This window comes from Perca fluviatilis, chromosome 6 (assembly GCF_010015445.1).
Source record: "Perca fluviatilis chromosome 6, GENO_Pfluv_1.0, whole genome shotgun sequence".
Lineage (NCBI taxonomy): Eukaryota > Metazoa > Chordata > Actinopteri > Perciformes > Percidae > Perca > Perca fluviatilis.
The window spans coordinates 36,564,735-36,587,874 of NC_053117.1; the positions used below are offsets into that span (position 1 = coordinate 36,564,735).

Sequence of the window (23,140 nt, forward strand, 5' to 3'; positions counted from 1 at the left end):
TTTTAGAAAAACGGGTTTAGAAAAAGATCATGGGTGGGGTTACAAAATGTACATTTCAGTGACAACACAAACCCCGATCTCCTGGGTGAAAGTCCTGTTTTGTTTTCCTCCTTATGTGGATTTTCGGTCTTACATAGCCTACTACTCGCTACTGTTGTCGCTCCTAATACTACGTCATCTTACAGCGCCGCGGTCCAGCTGCTGCACTGCCCGTTGCGTTCCATACAGACGCAAAGGGTGATTTTTGCGTCGGCATCTGCACTGGTAGTCACAATTTTTCGCCGAGTCCTTGAGCTTAGCATATTTTGGACAGATGTTACAGTATTTAGTGTTATTTCCCATTGGCCATGTGACAAAATCAATAAGCGTTCTTGTATATATTTTACCAATGACTCCTGTTTGCTTTACATTAGTTCCATGAAACAAATTAAAATATCTTGTTTCATCTTGTTTTACTTCCGTCATGTATAACAGTGAGGTAATTTGCAACGACAACTCAAAAATGTACTTATATTATTATCACACATCATAGTATTACCTGGAAATGAATCATTTATTATCATCCAATTTGGAATCATCACTTAATTCATTCATATTTCACTCAAGGTCTGAAACACACTGAATCAATAATTCAGTAAGAGTGGATGTGGGCTAGCTGCAGGCATCCCTCCAGTGGCTTACTGGTGGATGCTATTGAAGAGCCTCCTTCAGCGTTCAAGTCCAACATTTGCAATGAACTCCCCCGACAGGTTAGAGTCGCGAGGATTATTGTTTTATTTGTTGATCGTACTTTGCAGCTGAGCCGACTGTAAACTATATCAGATTGATGATGTTGAGTCAGAGGATCAATGGAAAGATGTTCATCCTTCTGTTGTTATTGTATTTGAGCCAGGTTGTGTTTGCTGAAAAACAGGATAGCATTATAAATTCAAACTATTCATCCCTCTTTGGAAATACATGTATGTACATCTGTTTTTCCCTTTCCGTTCACTAAAGGCACTCAGTTTTCTCTCTTCTTTGTATTCACTGTCAGGGATGCTCACCGTGGCCCCAAAAGGTTTCCAGTGTCTCGACGCCGAGAAACACTGCAACCCCTGTCTTGATGCGGCCAAAGCCTGCAACCTCAACAGCAGCTGCAAGAGGCAACGCTCCGCCTACATCGCTACCTGCAGCAAGGAGGACCCCAACAAGGGTGAAGCGTGCAGCAAGAAGCGCTGCCACAAAGCGCTAAGGTTGTTCCTGGACCGTGTGCCCCCTGAGTTCAGCCACCGGCTGCTCTTCTGCCCCTGTCAGAGTGTGGGCTGCGCCGAACGACGCAGGCAGACAATCGTGCCTGATTGCTCCTATAAAGATAAGGAGAAACCCAACTGTCTGGAGCTGCGGAGGGTCTGCCGCCAGGACTCTCTCTGCAGGTGAAAGGAAGGGAAATAGCAGGGAGTTCTGTATGTGTGGCGTCTGAGAGCTGCCAGGGCAGACATTCATTTAATGCGAATGCATGTCTGTGTGTGTTAGTAAGTGCATTTTGTTTTGCTAGATCAATGGACAGATTTTAGTGCTGTGCGTATGAGAGGAGCTACAGCCAAACACATCTGAAGATTCATTAACAACCTCTTATATTTATGGGAAATGAGAAAATTTAATTTGTGCGTGTGAGAGAGAGAGAGAGAGTGTTCATGTTTGACGCCAATTTCCTCCCTCCCATGGCATCCTAAAGTTGTATATTTCTCTGCTGTAACTTTGCCAGTGAAGTAATTAGACTTTCGGGTGAAGCTGTGGCTATTAGATGCGAAATAAAGATGTGAGGCTAAGTTGAAGGGACAACGCTCAATTAAGCTGAACAAAACATTAGTGGATCACGTTGGCTCCATGGGGCCTCTATTGGATTCAAGCGGCCGGATTCAATTCACACCTACCCAGCCGTGACATGTTTCCTTGTGTTAGTGCTGCTGGGAGCAGGAGAAACACAGCGGTTGTACTATCAGCCAAATCAGCTGTCAAGATCTTTTTACCCCAGAACCATGTGCTGTGTCCGGCCATCAATAGGCTACACATCCATGCTCTGCGTTCATCAGTCTAATAGCATAAAGAATGTGGGACATTTGACTAATTCTAAGCATTTAAAAGCTCATTTGTGAGCCTAATGGAGTTCAACCAAGTGTTTGACCCTTGAACGCTCCCTACTAAAAATAATACCCATGATGTGTGAATTATGAGAAGGGGAAACTTTTGGCTACTTTTTCATGTCAAGAGTGTGACAGATGATTAGTCAGCTGATACAGTTCAGTGACAATCAGTGGCACACTTTGTGGGTTTGATATTCCAAGTAGCTGTCCAACCTCAGAAGTCATGGGAGATGATGGCACCTTCCCTGGTTCATTAGTTGCAGTAATTGCCTGAAAATTAGAAACCAGTCGCTTCCGTCAGAAAAGTACTTAAAATTATTGTCAATGTTTGCATTAAATGTGACAGGTTTGGAATTAGTTTGTTTAGGTTTGTGCGGCACAAAACAACCAATACATCGCAAAAATGACTTTGAAACTAATTTTTTGAGCGCTAAAATTAATAATAATATGTTGCGCAATATGCATAATAGTCCTAAAAAGCACTAGCATCTATGTGTGAAAACATTTCATGTCACTTTTGTATGACTCTTTTGAATAACAAGGCCAGGATCATTTGATTCTGTAAGAAGTAGGAATGATTTACAGTCACATGAAATTCAAAATAATCTTGCTACCTATGCACAACAACTCCTTGCGGGAAGAGCATCTACAGTTGGTCACATTTATCACGTTTCTATAGAGTTTAGCAGCCTTCGAGGCTCAGCGTTAATGGCGAAAACTCAATTCCTCTCCACCGACACTAAATCCAACTACCACGCTGCTCAAGTAGAGGAACTCTATGGCCTCCTCTCCGATTTACGATTGTCTTGATAATTACCTGCTTGCCTGCATTGTGTAATCTGTTTTCAGGCTGAGTTGCTATCCTTGACCTCAAGGCCTTCAGGTGTCTGCTGTTCATCTGCTTATTGAGAAAGATGAAATAGAACGTTTAAGCTCATTATCTGTGGCTGGGTAATGCACCGCTGAGGTCAACAGCTCGATCAGCGCTCACACACTCATACAGTACGGACACACGCTGGCCTGCGCACCAACAGACCAACAACCATTCGGCAGTCACACACACACACACACACACACTCAAACACAACCACTTTAAGCTTGAATGTGACTCTAATAATCTGCCGTTAGGGTGGCGCATTCTCCTGCTGTGAATAAGTGCTGCCATGCAAGAGAATGTCACTACGATTCAATTAAACGGAGATGTCATTGGTCAGTGCTGGGCTGACAATGTTCTCTGGTTGGTGATTTTATCCTGCCTTGAGGTGTCCACAAGGACAGCCAGCCTGTGAGATACTCCTAAAGTGTCCTCTATCCGTCTCCATGTCCTCTATCCATTACATGATGTCAGGCATCCTCACAGGACAGTTCTATGTCCTGGAAGACCTTGTAAACATCTTATCTGATAATTTATCAAATATCTCCCTAACCCAGTGATTCCCAACCAGGGGTACTTGTTCCCCAGGGGGTATTCTGCAGTTGCCAGGGAAAAATTGGAAAGTAGCTCAAATATATCCACAAATTAGCATGAAGTCAACTTTAAAACCTGAACACTACGTGTTGCAGTGATGTAAACGTGTGTGAAAACTAGTCAGCAAGCGAGCACAGACATTTAAACAGGTAGCCAAAAGTAATGACTAAACCCAGTGTTTCCTTTAGGATTTATTTTAGCAGTTGGGGCAGGTCTGTCCAAACAACAACCATTATGTTTGCATTACGTTGGCAGGATAATTTAAAAGGCAACCGTGACTACATTGTGCATCTGCCCTATTTCTGATAATGTGGCGGCAGACATTTTTCCATGGCGAGCTGCCACTACAAAATCAACATAAAGGAAACACTGCTAAACCATTTCAAAGATAATTACCTAAAAGTAATTAACCCTCTGAGGATGAAAGACGCACGTCCAAACAATGCTTGACAAAACTCCTACTCAAAAAGCGATATTACAAAATTTCATCTCAGACATTTATTTACTATTTTAATATAACCTAAGACTTGGGTAAACTCATTTCAAGCACCCAAACAATTCGTACAACACAGCATAAGTTAAGAGATTTGAGGACTTTCAAAAAGCCGACATCAACGTTTCAGCTTTATCTCTTTACACATTGCTCTAGGAAAAATGTGGGTGTCACTGTACCGAAAGCTGAGTTTGTTCTGAACATTTTGATATGAAACACATGGGGATGAGTTATATGCAAATACTTTAAAAAGGTAGATTTAAGAAGATGTGTGAAAATGCTCTTAGACCTCAGAGGGTTAAGAACGGGTTAGCGAAAAGTACCGTTAATGGATAAATGGTTTATACATCCAGCTTCACTCCAAGTAGTAGCAGCATAGAAGGCTGGTAGTAGTATGATTGCTGACCAAACTAACCTTAACATTGACAGTTGTGTGTGGAAAAAATAAAAATATCCACTTATATAATGCACTCGTATAATTTCCAAAAGTGTTACACATTTGGAACATACATTGGAAAGCGATGACGGGGTACGTGGGTTCATTTGACAGGGCTGTGGGGGTGCCTCAGACCAACAAGGTTGGGAACCACTGCACTGAACAACATGTTATGTTCTTAATTTGTTCTGCACTTTCACTATGTTGTACAAGGAAATTGAATTTAAAACGTATTTCTCTTGCTAATGGAGACAAAGTCAACAGATTAGAGTTTGTTTTGTGCAACCTTGGTGATAAACGCAATTGAACAACCCGAGTCCTCCCAAAACTCTTTAAACACAGAAGTCAGTCAGAGCGCACTTGAGTGCAACACCAGAGGAAACTTTCCTTGGCTCTGTTCCCCCCTCACAGAGATGTGTTGATAAAAGCAGAGGAAGATCATTCAACGACAGGCCTGTCTCCCCGGGGGACGCCTGTCTGACTCCAAACAGGATACACAGCTAGCCCAAGCCTATTTCATTTTAACACAAGGAACCGATTGAGAGAGAGTGGAGGAGGGAAAGGCAGGAGCAAGAGAGGGAAGGAGTGATAATGAGAAAGAGAGAGAGAGAGAAAGTGAGAAGGAAAAGAGGAGGGTGGAGGTTCGTAGAATCGATCCGCGCCGTAAAGCTACTGCAAGTGGGTTGGAGGTCAGCGGTTTGGTCACACATCTATGGATCTCTGCAGCAGACTCTGCAGGCCATCCCAAAGACAATCTTCTCTCCCCACTACATACTGTACTCAGATCATCAAAGGGTCACGGCTCAAAACACAGCCGAGTCAAAACGGATTTAAAAATGTATACGCAACTATTTTATTATTTATTTTAGACTTTGAAATGCCAGCAGTTCCTCGCTTTACACCAGAAAAAAAAAATACATTTCTTTTTTGGGAGTTTTACCTGGAGCACATTGGATGCCAGATTGGCTGCGGTTTTCAACTTTGGACACTGTTCAGATTGTTCCAGGTGGAGCCCAGAGCTAAATCAAACAGAAAATACATATTTGAAAGGATTTCAAATATATAATTTTGGCTTGGGCTTAGGTGGCATATTTCACTGGAAGTTTTCATTCTCTCCCTGGTCTCTGTGGAGACAATCGCTGACACACTCTGGAGATCTAGGGACTGTACTGTAGATGGACAGAGAACAAGCATTAAGTGGAGCAGCTCTTATTTCGTGCACCTGGTTGTACTTCTGCTGCAGTTATTACATGATTTCCTTCTATAATCCTGAACAAACAGAGAAAAAAGAACAGGCATACTGTACGTCAGACAATAAACCTGAGTTTGTTACTGTTCTGCTAGTTCCCTCTCTTCTCAGCTTCTCCTCTCTGTGTTCTCACCATCCTTTCAATGGATCCAACATCTATTCATTTGGGACTGCTGCATCCACAGAGTGACAATAGGCTATATTTGGATGTGCTGTTTTGGTTAGTGTGAGAATGTATGCAAGTGGATACACTCCCTATCCACTCCATGTCAGTTCATGCAACACAAGCCCAATGAAGCCTGACCCAAAGAGCAGTGAGTTGTAAATGTGTACTCTATTGATTGTCGGAGGATCAATGCAACACTTTGATTAATATCCCCTGGTCTGCAGGCTCACTGGGTGCTCTTTGATTGAGTTCTTTGCCCACTGGTTATCAAAGTGGAGAGCCGAGAGACAATCGATCATTGTACAGGTATCCTGACCCAGTTTGGGAGACGTTCTGTACCAGGCCGCTTTTTTCTCACAGAAAACTCACAGTGTACTACACCTTTTCTCTCTTTCACACACACATACACACACGCGCGCTGCCCTAAATGAACGGTCCGCTCTGTTGTTTCTGACAACTCAAGGCTCCACTGAGGGGGAACGGTGTAGGGAGACTGACTGGCCCAGATGGCATTACTCTGTGGCTTCTGAGACGAAGCTGAAATAAATCAGGATTGTTCTTGCACTTTTATCATCTCTTTCTCTCTCCCTCTCTCACACACATTCACTCACACACATATACACTTTTGTGCTCTTGTTTTTGTGTGGACCCTTCGGTGTATTCCTTGGCCCCTCACCCTTCTGTGAACCTCGCGTTCGCACATTCGGTCAGTTCTGTGATGCGCTGTAACTTTAATGAGCAACCAAGACTTGACTGTGTGGAAACGGATTTTCCAGGAAATGAATCGAGATATAACTGCATCATCGGGGCTGAGTATGTAAATTTCATGCTCAACCCCAATATGCCTGGAGCTATAGACTCATGAGAGGAAACAGACAGCCTACTCTGAATCTGTATGTGTGAACAAGGCATTTACCACAACTATATGCCTAATTATTTTGATTCTCTAGTGCATTATGAGGGCATTCAAAGTGAATTACAGTATAATGCATTCATAATAAGATCATGACTGCACTCATAATCTCACATATATGTTGCTGATGCAGTGTATCAACCGTCATAAACATTATAAATCTTATAATGATTTATAAGTTCAAGTGCCTTTTAGTCAGGGGTTAGGGTTAGTTATAATAACAATAGTTATAAACTATATATAGACTTATAACACATTAACACTACAAATACTCACCTCCTGTACCCTATTATTCTCGCATTGCCAGACCTTCCTCCACAGCGCTGCGGAGGAGGGTCTGGCTAGTCCACACAACATTCCAGGAGGGGAGAAAAACATGCTCTGGTTTATTGGCATTTCTTTTAACCAATCACAATCGTTTTGGGCGGCGGATGGAGCCACGGTACGTCTGCAAAACAGTACCTCTGCCTCGGGAAGAACCTGTTTTGGTGGAACATGTGTACTTTGTTTTAGGCGTGCAAGAGAAAACTCAGATTAGACAGATAGTCTAGCTAGCTGTCTGGAATTACCCTGCAGAGATCTGAGGAGCAGTTAACCATAGTCATCATAAATCCACCGGAGTTTAGAACACCAACACAAAGAAAGCGGAAGGTTACAGACATCCGGCCTAAATGAGTGACATCCAGCAAATATAGACTAAAACCCATGTTCACGCCTCTACAGTCAACTGTAGTAAGGACTCATTGTAAGCTATAAAAGTCTATGCAGTATCTTTAGTTATCATTGTTTGTGTTAACTAAAGTGAAGTACATGATTACACTGATGCATACATAGTCTCGCATTGCCAGACCTATCTCATTTCTTTAAACCAATCACAGTCATCTTGGGCGGCGGCGCTAAGCTCTTGACGTAGCGACGGCGGTCACACACATTGGTTCCAATACAAGTTGTTGAAGTGAAGTCTCTTTTCTGATAGCGCAAAGCTCTGGTTTTACAAGCGAAGCATGTGTTAATTGGTGACCTTTCCCTCACACATAGTACAGTTTGCTGCAGTGTGCCGCGGCTCTAATCAGACCTTAGGGGAGACGTGCTCAGCTCACTGGCTACACATGAGAGTGGCAAACGGGGTAAGAGGAAAGTAAGAGAGAGAGAGAGAGATGAAGACAAGTTGTGAGAGGGATGGGGCAGGAGTTGGAAAGAAAGAACTGCGCATTTAATTCCAATACATGGATTAGTATATACCCATTTACTTTCCTAACCGTAATCTCTTAGGGAACATATGCATAGGTTAGGGTATAGCGGAAAACTGCAGTCATTACTTTCCTTCACAATGTCTTCCATCAACGGTACCGTATCTATTATTAAAGCAAACATTATCAATAGGACTTCAGCCTTATCTACAGAATGGTCGATGGGTGGTTTTGAATGTATCAATTAGGGCCTGCTCTTTCACGCTTCATCATTCTTACTCTGAACTTCTCTTTGCACTTAAAGTCAGGAGTCTCACTGATAGCATGTACACTGTAAACCACTGTTTTAATGTTACACAGGATCATGCTGTGAATGACAATATATCCTGGGTAGCTCACCTGGTAGAGCGCACGCCCATATATAGAGGTTTACTCCTCGACGCAGCCGCCACGGGTTCGACTTCGACATGCGGCCCTTTGCTGAATGTCATTCTCCCTCTCTCTCCACCTTCAATTCAATGCATAATCAGCCAAAGTCTGCATATTTATGCAGGGGCCGCATTTTTTCAAATACGCCGCACTTTAGCCGCATAAATTGCAGATTTCCGCGCAAAATATGCAGGGCTTGCATGATTTCATAATCCCCGCATTTTTGTTGCAAAAAAGTCACATATATCTTAGCAGAAAGTTGAAAAATGTTGCGTTTACTTCTGTAGAAATATATTGTAACCATTGGTATAGTCATAGAAAGAGCAATGGATTGTGCAGCTTACATTAGGAGCTAAAATCTACATATAAGACCCACGCACCACACCGCTCTGACATGATATCTACTATCACAGTTAACTTTTGATTGCTTATTACTGATTGCTAAATTGCCAGTAAGTCGTATGTAGGTCTCGAAAGAGGGATCCCATTATTTTGTTTTACCAATATTAGGATTATGGTCCACAGCGTGTTGCTGTGGAAAAAGAGGGTGTAGAAATATATTGGGTTTAGAATAAGAATGTCCTGTAGCCTGGGATGGCCTCGCTGTCTCCTCCTGTCTGGCATGTGTAAGATAAGACGGGTTCAAATTTAGTGGAGCAAAAGTGCTCCTCATTTGTTTAATAAACAATTGGAACAGAATGCACCTAATAAAATCTCTTAAAGGAACAGACAATCTCTAGCGCGCAACTGCTCTATCTTCTCGGAGACAGAAAGTCTGAGTGATATCCAACCAATTGGCGGCCCACACGCAATAGCGGAAGGAGGAACCTGAAGATGAATAAAAGAATAGGGAAAAGGAAGGTCCGGTGTCAGACCCGGAAAGACTTTGTTGGTGGTTAGGGAGAGAAAGTCTCGAAGGAGCGGCTGATCCATATGCATATGAAAGATCTGTTTGCAATATCATTTTACTAAAGATTGTTATAGTTTAACTGAACGAATCCTGAGTATTCATTTCTTGGTCTGCCTTTCAACGAACACAATAAGTAAAGGGGAAACTTTGAGAAGTGACCGGTGGTTCTTAAAAGACTCTGACTTTTTGAGCCAGAGTAGAATCGGTCGCTTTTTTTCCTACACTTCACACAAGAGCAGCCATTTTCCCCTGTTGCCATTGGAACGTTATGAAGTGACGTAGTTACGCGACGTGAACGTCATCGAAGAGCAGGGTGTTGGGGGAATCAGTTTTTTTTTTCTCTTTTTCATCAAACCACAGTTTTTGCAAGTTCCCGCAATTTCATCGCATAAAATTGCATAAATATCCCGCATATTCCATCGCATTTTTTAAGAAAACGTGCCGCATAATCAAGGATTAATGCCCGCAACAATCACAAAAAAACTCGCATTTTTCTGGAAGGACTGTATAATGCCCAAAATATTATCTTTAAAAAAATAATTATAATATCACAGCACTATCTGCGCATGTTACAGATTACAGGTATTACCTGTTAATAGCAATGCATCTTGGGAAAATAAAGGAAAAGGCGGGAATTACACTGCAGCCAGTATATTACTGTGAATACAAATAATACAGTAAGAACTGTATGTCTATTTACAGTAAAATACCTTACAATGTAAAAACAGTATGCTTACTGTAAATAAACTAGTAAAGTAGTTTACTGGCGAAGCTGCTGCCAGTATATGACACACTTCATCGGCTTATAATTACAGGAAATTTGCCAACTCGGCGTCCTTTTGGGCTCTAAGTTTTCTCCATCTTTCAAATACATCTCCAATATTTACCTGGGGTTTGTTATGTCTCTGGTCACGCAACTGTTAGAAACATGCCGGGTTTTTTTTTTAGGTCGGGTAGAATCTATCTCCGTTGATCCTGTTCGTTTGTTTGCTGCTTTCATGGCTGTACTAATGTTACAGCTGTAGCGTGCTGGGTTTATGTTTTTACCGGTACAGTATATCTGGCAACCCGGCCTGGCTGTCAAACTGGGCAGATGATAACAACACACAGGCCAAAACACAATACAGTAGATAGAAAATACTGGCATTAGCATTGTTGTCAGAAAAGATAGTATTTCAACTTTGCATGTTTCCTTAATATCTTAATTTCAGTTTCTGTGACTACGTTTACAAGCTGTCAATTTTCGGGTTATGGTCGGGTTAAGGTCACTATTCGGGTTTCTGAAACATTCGGAATAACCCGTTTACATGCGTGAGCAGAGAGAATTACTCCTGTATACATGGCATTTGTAATCAATTGGCGATATCCCGACGTAAACGGCGACGCACGGTTAGCGTCTGGACGTAGCCTACGGACAACCTTAAGACGCAATAACTTTTCGGTCCCCTTCTTATAAATCTCACTATCTCGGTACTTTCTGCCGTCAACAAAAGACATTATATTCATGGTTTTCACCACACTAATAAAGAAATTGGTTTCCTCCTCGCTCCAAAACTGTGGTGCTGTGCTGCGTCTCGCCATGTTTACCTCTACTTCTTGTTTACTTCCGGTATACTGCGCGCAGGTTTTCTGCATTGACATATATATAACTATATTATTATAGTATATAATTATTATTATTGGGGTCATTTTTTGATTTATTACAGTAAATATATTACATATTAGACCTTTAATTACCGGTCGTAACTGTTCTGCAAGCGTTCCGCTAACTCTGCTAACACTTTTTCAGGGAGAGTTCATCCATTTGTTTGACATGTACACTTTGTTTGGGGGACGGCTGTTTGCCTTGTTCAGAGAGTATTTAGGGAGTTCAATAACCTTGAAATATCTTCTCCTCCCTTACCAAACAGACTGGGTTTTGTGTGTGGCACGCTTGATTTAGCATTCATCCCAATGACATAACATTCAGTAGGGGGTTGTAAGACATCTGCAGCGGGTGGTGTAGACAGAAAGCGAGGGAGGAAGTGAGAAAGTCAAAGAAACACAGGCCTGCAAGCCAATTTTCTGGTCACCAAGCAAGGAACATTGCAATCATGCATAAGTAAGTGTTTCAAAATAGAAGAAAAAGTGGGTTAATTCGATGAAAATGCAAGTTCAGATTGTTGCTTGTTTTTTTTTCTACTTTGGATTTGCTGCTTAAGAATGCAGGGGAGGTTGTGTCACCAGACAGTTTTTGTTGGTTTCAAGTCTCTGCTGAGCAAGGGGGCGAAAGGTTGTGTGTTATGTGACAGCTAAGCTAAACTGCCTTGTGTTTTGACTGAATGCCATCTGTCCACATTGCCCTTTTAGAGTATTGACTGGGAATCCCAATGAGTACAGTGCTTACAAAAAAGGGAGGGCTCCGTCCAGGCACATTCAAGAGAAAATAGCTGCCGGTAAAATGGACAATCATCTCCGACCAGCGCAACAAAGAGACTGTCTCTGGGTCACCAGCAGAAATTTTAAGTGGGAAAGCAGAAGCGGAATGCCACTGTAGCCCATCATAAAAGTGTCTTTTAGTGGAAGGAAAAAAAATAACTGACATGTGCCCTTTTAATCAAAATAAATTCATAGCACTCGGCTCACAAGGTCAGTGCTGCATTGTTAGGCTTTTCATAATACTTGTTATGATGTAATGAACCGTGCTGCACAATGCAGAAAATTCTGCCAAAAGAGAGTAATAGTGAAATCTCAGCTCTGCCAGGACTCAGTGATTGCTTTGGCATTTAACATCAAGTGACACACACAAGGCTGTTGAGTACTATTGATTGAACAAGGGTCAGATATCCCTTGCCGTGAGTTTGCACATGTGCACTGCGATGACTATCAGTTTATACAACAGTGACAAAAGGACAAAGGGAGAGGAGAGGAGAGGAGAGGAGAGGAGAGGAGAGGAGAGGGGAGGAGAGGAGAGGAGAGGAGAGAGGAAACAAGGACAGGAGAGATTGTGGTTTTCAAAGTCCCTGTATCGGACTATTTTCAGAGAAGAATCACAATCACAAAAATCCAAAACAATCCTAAATGCTCTGTGGGGGAGGATGGAGAGTGGTTCATTTTTGATTAAGAAAGCACATTTTGATTTGTTTGACAGGTTTTGTTGTGTTTTATTGTATTTTATTAAGGACAGGAGAGGAAACAAGAAAAAAGAAGGGGACAAGGAGAGAGAGGAGACAAGCAGAGAAGAGAAAACAAGGAGAGGAGAAGAGAGGAGCGACAATGAGAGGAAACAAGGAGAGATGAGAGAGAAGAGAGGAAACAAAGAGAGAGGAGAGGAGAGATAAGGAGAGAGATTTCAGTTTCAGTGACAGTTTCTTTCAATCAATTCATCAAATGTATTGTATATGTACAATTAAAGGAACACAGAAATAACAGACAGCAACAAAACAATTGTGAAACAAAAGTGATAAAGGTTGGTTTGTGAAGGAAGCAGAAAGGATGGTGTGTTATGGTTGGCTGTAGTATAGTGGGTAGAGGTTAGCCTGGAAATCCAGACCCAAATCCGAAAGATTAAGGGTCTGGCATTGAGTAATGAAAATGGCCCAACTCGAGGGGCGGCACCAAGCTTGCATTTGAAAAATCTCACTGCATGCAATTGGATAACACTACGACCAATCACAACAATACATGGAGTGACGTATCCAGAGCCCCATACGCTTAGCTACCAGCGGAGCTAACTGGTAGAATAAACTTTTATCTACCAGCGGAGCTAACTGGTAGATTAAACTCTTAGCTACCAGCGGAGCTAACTGGTAGATTAAACTCTTAGCTACCAGCGGAGCTAACTGGTAGATTAAACTCTTAGCTACCAGTGGAGCTAACTGGTAGATTAAACTCTTAGCTACCAGCGGAGCTAACTGGTAGATTAAACTCTTAGCACCAGCCGAAGCTAACTGGTAGATTAAACTCTTAGCTACCAGCGGAGCTAACTGGTAGATTAAACTCTTAGCTACCAGCGGAGCTAACTGGTAGATTAAACTCTTAGCTACCAGCGGAGCTAACTGGTAGATTAAACTCTTAGCTACCAGTGGAGCTAACTCGTAGGATAAACTCTTAGCTACCAGCGGAGCTAACTGGTAGATTAAACTCTTAGCTACCAGCGGAGCTAACTGGTAGATTAAACTCTTAGCTACCAGTGGAGCTAACTCGTAGGATAAACTCTTAGCTACCAGCGGAGCTAACTGGTAGAATAAACTCTTAGCTACCAGCAGAGCTAACTGGTAGAATAAACTCTTGCCGTTTCCGGTCGGCAAAACAGCAACAACTCCTTCTTGCAAAAGAACGATTGGAGCGCCGTCTTCTGTTCCTCTTTTAGATAAAAAGCCAAGTCTAACTCGTTCACTGTAGCGGCCAAAGCCGTTTCAAACAACTGGTCTTCATCCGTAGCCATCTTGCAATGTTTACTAATGACTATGACTTCGCAGGGCTGTCGTCATCTGTTTAGCTCGCCTCTGGCCCGCCTATATCACATAGGCTACACTGATGTGATTGGTGCAGCTCGGCTACATGTACCTGTATAGTTATTGAGCATCATTACTGAATGCCAGAGTGACTCGCTGAGCAAATTCAAATTGTGCTCTCGCGAGAACTCTGGATTTCCAGGGTAGGGTAGAGGTGGGTTTTCAATCTAGATTTAAAAATGTCAACTGAGTGAGTATAGTGGGAAGCCATTCCACAGATGAAGGGCACGGTAGGAGAATACTCCTAAAATCCGAAGTAATGCAACCCCTACTCTATAACCAACAGATTTCTTTTGCAGGAGACCAGCAATGAGGGAGCAGAGAGAGCATGCCGGTGTATAGGGTGTAAAAAGCTCAGATAAATGAGGCGGTGCGAGTCCATGCAGGGCCTTATATGTTAAAAGAAGAACCTTAAAATCAGCTCTAGTTTGCTCTGGGAGCCAGTGAAGAGAGACTAGAGAGACTCTGGCAGCGGTCAAAGCATGAGGAGTGACGAGAGGAGAGGAGAGGAGAGGAGAGGAGAGGATAGGAGAGGAGAGGAGAGGAGAGGAGAGGAGAGGATAGGAGAGGAGAGGAGAGGAGAGGAGAGGAGAGATAAGGTCGGAGGAACGCAACAGAGGAGCATTTGGGAGGAGAAAAGCATTGCATAGAGAAAGATCTTTTGTTTTTCTGTAACGGCAGCTATTGTGTCATGGTTATTGTTGTGCTTTCTTAAGACGAGTGAGAGATAGGGTTTCTAAAGCCTCTCTAGGCTGAAGACGTAGGGAAGTGATAAGAGTGAAAAGCCGTAATATTTAACAAAAATTATCACGCATAGAAGATTTCATATTTGTAGACGGAGCACAGAGGGGAAGTCTCTAAACCAGATAGGACTCTCAATAGACTGTTGTTTCTAATGAAAAAAAAATGAATAAAGGAAGCTATTATAAGACTTTGGAGCCTGATAACTGTTTTTTCTCCCTGCCCCTCCTCCATTATGGGAAAATGGTTTCCAAGACAGACACTCATCTGATTTGAGTCACATTGTTTGTCACTGGCATCAAGTGATTGGAATACGAATCCATGTAAAAAGCCATTAGTTTTCTATTACTGCCAAGCCGGATGGACAGGCACTCAGCGCTCAGCCGAATCACTGTGTTTAAAGTGTCAGGTTGGTTGAAAGAAGTCTACCTCTGTGGGGGCTCCCTTGCCACTTCCCTGGGGGCTGAGTGGCTGAAATGACCATAAAACTCTGTTGAGCTAGACAGCCTGTAATTTCAGCAGCGAGTGGCGCTTCGCCGAGGTATAATGGAAAGCCCGTGGAAGCCATGAAATTTGCTGAATCCCGGTGTTGGAACACCATTGTCTGAACACTCAGGACACCTCTCTAAACTTTAAATTACTGTTTTTAAGCCATCATTGTCTGAAAGAGCTCTGCATCTAAAAAGAAACACAGTGCTCGTTCGGTTTCTTTAATCTCCTGTGGTCTTTGCCTTTCCTGCGAAAAAAATCTGACGTTCACGTTCTTTGTTAGCGCAAAAGTAAAAGACCTTTTGTCCATAAGAAATAGAAAAATGGAAAATGTGGTTTTGTATCGGCACAAAAGAGTTGTTCTCGCTCCCTCTGTCTGTTATATCTTTTTTTATCGTCTGTGGCACGATTGTGGGTACAAGTGCCTTCTTTCACTCAGAGCAGGAACGGATGAGAGAGAAGGACAGGTGTGGAGAGGGATAGGTTTATGTCATCTTTTTTTGTGTGAATTAACATTATGTACTGTGCAAAGGTGGAAAGAGTACACAAATATTCTGCTTAAGTAAAAGTGCTATTACTTTGATGACATTTTAATTAAGTACAAGTTAAATTACTGGTATAAAGACCTACTCAAGTAAAAGTAAAACCTAGCTCATTTAAAATGTACTTAGAGTAAACGTTACTTATCAATCAATCAATCAATCAACATTCATTTATATAGCACTTTGTAGTAACCAGCAGGTATCCAAAGTGTTTTACATCAAGCAACATGAATAAAACAGCATAACATCCAATAAAAAGAATAAAATATAGAAAACAGTAAAATCAAAAAAGGTTACATAGAAAAAGGAAGAGGAGAGGGAAAATGTGACACCGCTACTATGTATTAAAGGGGTGCTATGCAGTTTTGGCCATTTCTTTGCTGTTATCTCGCTTTTTGCTCGCCGGTTTCTCCATAGAGCTCCCCCTACAGCTTCGGAATAGATATTTGGCAGCAGTGGCGTAAAAACTCGTTGGCGACTCTCCCCTTGACTCAGCCATGACGATAGTGACAAAGAAAAACTCCATCACTACCTTGTCTCCCCCCCGGCCCCCCCACAATGTTTTTGGCACTTTTTTCAGAGTTTTTTTTTTATCCAAGTTTTTTTAGCCACTTTTTCTTCGATGTTTTTGACAATTTTTTCAACATTCTTTTATCTTTTATTTTTCAAATGCCATAAAATTGAATACAACACCCAAATTCAATGAAAGTAGTAGTTTTTTAACAATTTTGTTGAGAAACCCAAATTTGTGATATAGAAACTTCAAGAAATTAGTTTTAAGTTTGGATCTAAAAAAGAGCTACATTTGTAATAGTGCCAATGTCAGGGGGTAACTTGTTCCAGAGTCTGGGGGCAGCAACTGCAAAGGCGCGATCACCCCACACCCTTAGTTACTCTTTAACGGCAATGGGGGGGAGGTATACTTTTTGTTATACTTATTTCATATCTCATTTATACTTGTGCTTATTTAATTAAATCACAGTTTATTGTGATTTGGAAAAGGGCACAAAGCCGGTTTGTTAACAGATATCTTGCTAAAAGTACAGAAAAAAAACTACTCAGTGACAGTAACGTGAGTAATTGTAATTTGTTACTTTCCATCTCTGGTACGGCGTATCACTGTTTGCGTGCGTGTGCAACTTCATCAGTCTTTGCAGCCACGGTAGGGCAACCATACTGTACATCCCATTATCTCAAGCGTGGCTTTAGATGTGATGTTAGCAGCATGTCACATCGAGAGGCTCTCCGGGCGATTTGAAAGGAGAGCGAATGGAGATGGAGTTGGAGTAATGAAGTGAGTCTGAGTGGGGTTTGCTGCTGGAGGCCCAAGCCCATCACACCACACTGGCTGCATCTCTGCTGTAGTGAAATACAGAGAGAGAGAGAGAGAGAGAGAGAGAGAGAGAGAGAGAACAGAAGACAGAGAGACAGAAAGATTGTAACCTCTTCACCCCATATTCCCCCTCAGCTGAATCGGCTTGTCTCTGCTCTCTTTATTCGCAGAGTTGAGATGCAGCATAACTGTAAGCACATTGTTCTTTAACTTGCTGCAACAACAGAAGATCTCTCTCTCTCTCTCTCTCTCTCTCTCTCTCTCTCTGATAGACAGTATTACAGCCACATGCACCTTCCTCTCTAAGTTTCCTGAATGACAATGTCCCTCCTGCCGAAAGCAATAGATTCAGTGTTTGCAGATAAACATGCAGGTAAAGGCTCAGTATCCCTTATTACAATGCATCTCATCCTAGCCAATTACTTCGGAACCGTGAGAAAAAGTCACAAAATGATGAATAAGTGATCAAGTAGCGCCACCGTAGAAGGTATAATAAGTAGTACAGCCGCAATGCATATTTAAAAACAGGGCAGTATGTACGTCTATGTCTGTGACATTACCATTCCACCTGTTTAGGCTCCTGTCGCCTGTGGCATGCAGCGGTGTGCAGCATCAGCACTGTTTGTTTTTAAATATGAATCTCTTGCTCAGTGCATACAACGCTGTAGACGTATCTGTCAAAATGTCTCCCTAACTACGGTTCAATTAAATTACTAGATAACAGGTCAAAAAGTCATATCCTTGACAGTTTTGCTAATATACCTACAGTATGTGAATATGTGAATTTGAAAATACATGCAAATGTACAATTCACATCCAGTATGTTTTCAGTACTGCCCTTATTCTGTGTGAAAATATGTATCTAAAGGTGCTATATCCCATGAAGTGATTATTATCACATCTATTTTTAATCATTGGTATAATTGCTTTATGTACCTAAAAGAGAACATCACCTGGAAAAGGCTTGAGACATGGGAATTTGCATTTTGTCAGAAGTGTCCTAGGTTGCTTAATGGAACAAAATGTGCAAAGAGGATACTATTTCTGCGACACCAATGAAGGTGCATTTTATTTGTACACCTTGTCTAAACCTTGCATAGCAAAGGAATGAGAAATAAAATGAGGCGAAGGAAAGAGATACAAGCTGTTATATGTCTGGTATGGACAGCTGCATTGCTGAAAAGCATAACAGTGTAGCTGCTCTGTCAGACGAATGGAAAAACCGGGTTAGAAAATGTCTGACTCCAGTGTATATAGGTTGTTAGAGTTGGTCAGAATAAGACGGAAAAACTGATTGTAACTTTGCCACCAGGAGAAAAAATGTTGCTAACAAAAATGTTGTCTCAAAGGAAAATATTTTCTTTTGGAAATGCGTTTATTGGCTTTGTTGCCTAAAGTTACAAAGAATGTCTGTCCGTTAAATATGAAAATACTCCTAGGAAATAGTTACAGTATAGCTTAGCTTAGCATTAAGATTGGAAACAAGGGTGAACAGCTACCTTGACTATGTCCAAAGGAAAAAAAAAACTCCCCATCTAACACATTACAGTTAGTCAGAACAAAGTTAGCAGTTTTCTAATGTTTCCTGTCGTTATGCTAAGCTAAGCTAATCATCTCCTGGATCCAGCTACATACCATACAGACGTGAAAGGGGTATCAAGCTTTTTATTACCTTCTTCAGGAAAGCGAATAAGGACATTACCCAAAATGTCAAACCATTCATTTAATTGTAAGAAACAAGTAGTGGCAACACCACTGGCTCCAGATAAAAACTGGCAATTTATGTCTTTATGGTAATTACATTAAAATGTCTCACAATAATCAACCAATGATGTGTTGAAAATGTCCCCCATGGCGTCCTTTAGAGAAGAAAAGGAAGCTATCAGGGCGAATATCACAAATGAGCCAAGTCAACTGTTTATCAGGCACGAAGTGTGTGTGTGCGTGGGTGGGTGGCAGTGTGTTTGTTAGTGTTCAATGAGGACAAGACAGCCTGGGGAATGTTACAGTACCTTTGAACTTATGGCTGCAAAAAGTGGTCAGACCAGGTCAGAAAGCATTAGTTATGGCAGAGAGGAAGAGAGAGAGAAATGTGCAATGGATTGTGATTCACTTAGTGGGCAGCTGTGATGTGAACAGTACAGACTCCCAATACAGCTACTTAAGTGGATTAGCAATGCCACCCTGGGGCTCTCCACAGACTTAGAGCTGTGATCACAAACGCACACTGAAACCAAACATACTATTTCCATTTTGTTTGTGGGGAAAGTGAGTTTGGGAGACAGTCGAGATGACCAGGATAAAACTTTGGAAGCCACGGCCAAATGAGAGGCATATGATCTCTTTTGTTTTCATCCTTACACAAATCCACTACCGCTGGGTTTATGTTGCAAGCGTGAAGATAGTAATTAGCTTGTTGAAAACTGTCCTCCCCCGAAAAAGGCACCCATAGGTCATTCGTTCAAGCAACAATTACGACTCATCTTTATGTTTCTAGTGGCTGTAGTAATTATGACGGAATCAAAAAAACAAGGGTTTGTGTCCCGTTTAAAACTAAAAGTAACTTCCCAGAGGGGATATTTGTCTTGGGCATAGTGCTACAATCTGTTGCTTCACAACACAAACATGTAACATCGGAGTGTAAATGTGTGTGAGTGTTTATCTGATGAGCAGGTGGCACCTTGTACGGCAGCCTCGGCCACAGCGTATGAATGTGTGTGAATGGTGAGTGGTTCCTGTACTATGTAAAAACGCTTTGAGTAGTCGTTAAGACTAGAAAAGCGCTATATAAAAACAGTCCATTTACATTTACATTTAACAGAAAAAACCGACATAAAAACATAAAATCGACATAAAAACATGTACATAAGATCATAAGATCAACGAAGCATCTTAGGACATAAAGGAAGGACACATGAATGTACAGACAATACGACATCTTAAAAAGTGACGGTAATAATAATAAATGGTGTATTTATTGCACTGTTGCTCTGTTTTACTACAGATTTACTATTGGAGTTCAGCAGCTTGATAGACGTTGGGATAAACGATAACTTAAGTCTGTTTGTTTTACATCTCGGCACACAGAATCTTCTCCCTGATTTAGGGCCACACGCTTAACGTCTGATTTTTAACGATCGTTTTCTAAACATAACCAAGTAGTTTTTGCGCCTAAACCTAACCAAACTGCAACCGTTTCACAATGTTAAGGACGTGTTTGAAACCGTAGCCATTATGTTCAAAACCGCAACCGACCCTCTCTGGTTTAGACATATGTACAAAAAACGCTCCTTTGGGTCCGTTGGAGGATAGGAATAAACAACCCATATTGTCATATGGTTTGGAGGACTTGTTGTTGATTGTTGGTACTGAGGTGTGAGTGAGACCTGGTTTGCCATTCAGGACGCCTGTTGTAGCAGCCCAGAAACAGATGCTGCATATACTTTCCCAGTTGAATGTTGGTCCCAATTGGCAGATGCTTCAGAGTAAAAACGGTGCCAAAGAATTAGGCCCCTGTGCTTTGAATTTGTTCATTTGTGTTCATGTGTCGTTTTCTTGTGACTAAGCCCCTGCCTCTCCATTTCCGTCTGTCTGTGCCGTGCTTCATTTTTGCTGTGCAGGTCGAGGCTGGCTGATTACATGGTGAACTGCTGGGTGACTCCGCAGACAGTGAGCACCTGTCCCAACCAAGACAATCATCAAGCCTGCTTGGCCTCCTACGCAAGACTCATCGGTCAGTACAGCCGGGGCCGTGGGGGACACTGTGATGGAGTGAGAGTGTGTTTGAGAGTGAAAAACGCACATTTACCTAGAGCTGCAAAGATAAATCGATTGGTTCGTCAACTATTAAATTAATCGCCAACTATTTTGATAATCGATTAATCGGTTTAATTTTTTTATGAAATCAAAAGTGAATCTTTTCTAGTTTCTTCACTCCTCTGTGACAGCAAACTGAATATATTTGAGTTGTGGACAAAGCGAGACATTTGAGGACGTCATCTTGTGCTCTGGGAAACACTGATCGATATTTTTCCCCATATTCTGACATTTTATAGACCAAACAACTGAAAATAATCGACAGAGACAGATTCATCTACAATGAAAATATTGGTTAGTTGCAGCCAGGGGTGATTTTGGGGTGCTGAAGAACCACAAAACTTGATCCCGGCACGCCCTAAAAAAGAATTGCTAGTTCAGTCAGGACCACTTTGTCAAAATAGATTCATTCATCTGCAATTTGTGCTGTATTTGGCGGTATGCCTCTGTTCTGGGGCCTCCCCGCATGAGGCAGGGAGAGCACACCTCCCTGCCCTTCCGTGTGCATGTATTGCTGCAAACTGTTGCTGTAAATGTTTTCCTCATGTGTGACTGGACTTTTGTTTTATATACCCAAATATTCGGGATACTTTTTGTCCTTTCCTTTTATTTATGTGTATACATGCCAGTATGGGTGTAGGTGTGCGTATGTATATTATGTATGTACTGTATATGTATGTATATAGCGACTTTGAGTCCTTGGAAAAGCGCTATACAAATTAAATCTATTATTATTATTATTATTATACACTCACCTTAAAGATTATTAGGAACACCTGTAAGATTTCTCGTTAATGCAATGATCTAATCAACCAGTCACATGGCAGCTGCTTCAATGCATTTAGGGGTGTGGTCCAGGTCTAGACAATCTCCTGAACTCCAAACTGAATGTCAGAATGGGAACGAAAGGTGATCTAAGCAACTTTGAGCGTGGCATGGTTGTTGGTGCCAGACAGGCTGGTTTGAGTATTTCCCAATCTGCTCAGTTACTGGGATTTTCACGCACAACCATAGGGTTTACAAAGAATGGTCTGAAAAAGGAAAAACATCCAGTATGCGGCAGTCCTCTGAGTGAAAATACCTTGTTGATGCTAGAGGTCAGAGGAGAATGGGCCGACTGATTCCAGCTGATAGAAGATCAACTTTGACTCAAATAACCACTCGTTACAACCGAGGTATGCAGCAAAGCATTTGTGAAGCCACAACACGAACAACCTTGAGGCGGATGGGCTACACCAGCAGAAGACCCCACCGGGTACCACTCATCTCCACTAAAAATAGGAAAATGAGGCTACGATTTGCACGAGCTCACCAAAATTGGACAGTTGAAGACTGTAAAAATGTTGCCTGGTCTGAGGAGTCTCGATTTCTGTTGAGACATTCAGATGGTAGAGTCAGAATTTGGTGTAAACAGAATGAGAACATGGATCTGTCATGCCTTGTTATCACTGGGCAGGCTGATGGTGGTGATGTAATGGTGTGGGGAATGTTTTCTTGGCACACTTTAGGCCCCTTAGTACCAACTGGGCATTGTTTAAATGCCACAGCCTACCTGAGCATTGTTTCTGACCATGTCCATCCTTTTATGACCACCATGGACCCATCCTCTGATGGCTACTTCCAGCAGGATAATGCACCATGTCTCAAAGAAAAAGCTCAAATCATTTCAAATTGGTTTCTTGAACATGACAATGAGTTCACTGTACTAAAATGGCCCCCACAGTCACCAGATCTCAACCCAATAGAACATCTTTGGGATGTAGTGGAACTGGAGCTTCGTGCCCTGGATGTGCATCCCACAAATCTCCATCAACTGCAAGATGCTATCCTGTCAATATGGGCCAACATTTCTAAAGAATGCTTCCAGCACCTTGTTGAATCAATGCCACTAAGAATTAAGGCAGTTCTGAAGGCGAAAGGGGGTCAAACACGGTATTAGTAGGGTGTTCCTAATAATCCTTTAGGTGAGTGTATATGTATATACGTATGTGTACTGTATGTATGGGCTAAATGTTGTCATGCCTCTTAATACTGCAATATGTTTTATACATGGATTTGTTTCCAATAAGGAGTCAGTGGGGTGGGTGGTATGAAGGTAAATATGGTGCAAAATGTGAGAGCTTGTAGAATACAATGTGAGAACTTGCAGAACAAAAAATCAGAACTTGTATGTTAACATTTGCACTTGTAAAAAATATTCACACACATGTGATCTGAATTTGAAGTCACAAAAAGAAAAAAAACACAGGAGAGTTTGTAAAACAAATCTGAACTTGTAAATTGAAATTTGCACTTGTAGAAAATATTCACACACCTGTATTCTGAATGTGAAGTCGCAGAAAAAAT

At 41.8% G+C, this 23,140-nt stretch overlaps 1 protein-coding gene across 2 annotated transcripts in view; it reads left to right on the forward strand.

The window, feature by feature from the left end:
• Nucleotides 1-23,140, forward strand: part of LOC120561138 (GDNF family receptor alpha-2-like) — a 79,599-nt gene that overhangs the window by 38,017 nt on the left and 18,442 nt on the right. For both annotated transcript variants that reach the window (XM_039804104.1, XM_039804105.1), the window contains exons 4-5: nt 1,034-1,412; nt 20,599-20,711. In XM_039804104.1, coding sequence (XP_039660038.1) covers nt 1,034-1,412; nt 20,599-20,711 — 492 coding nt within the window. The remainder of the gene's footprint in view (nt 1-1,033; nt 1,413-20,598; nt 20,712-23,140) is intronic.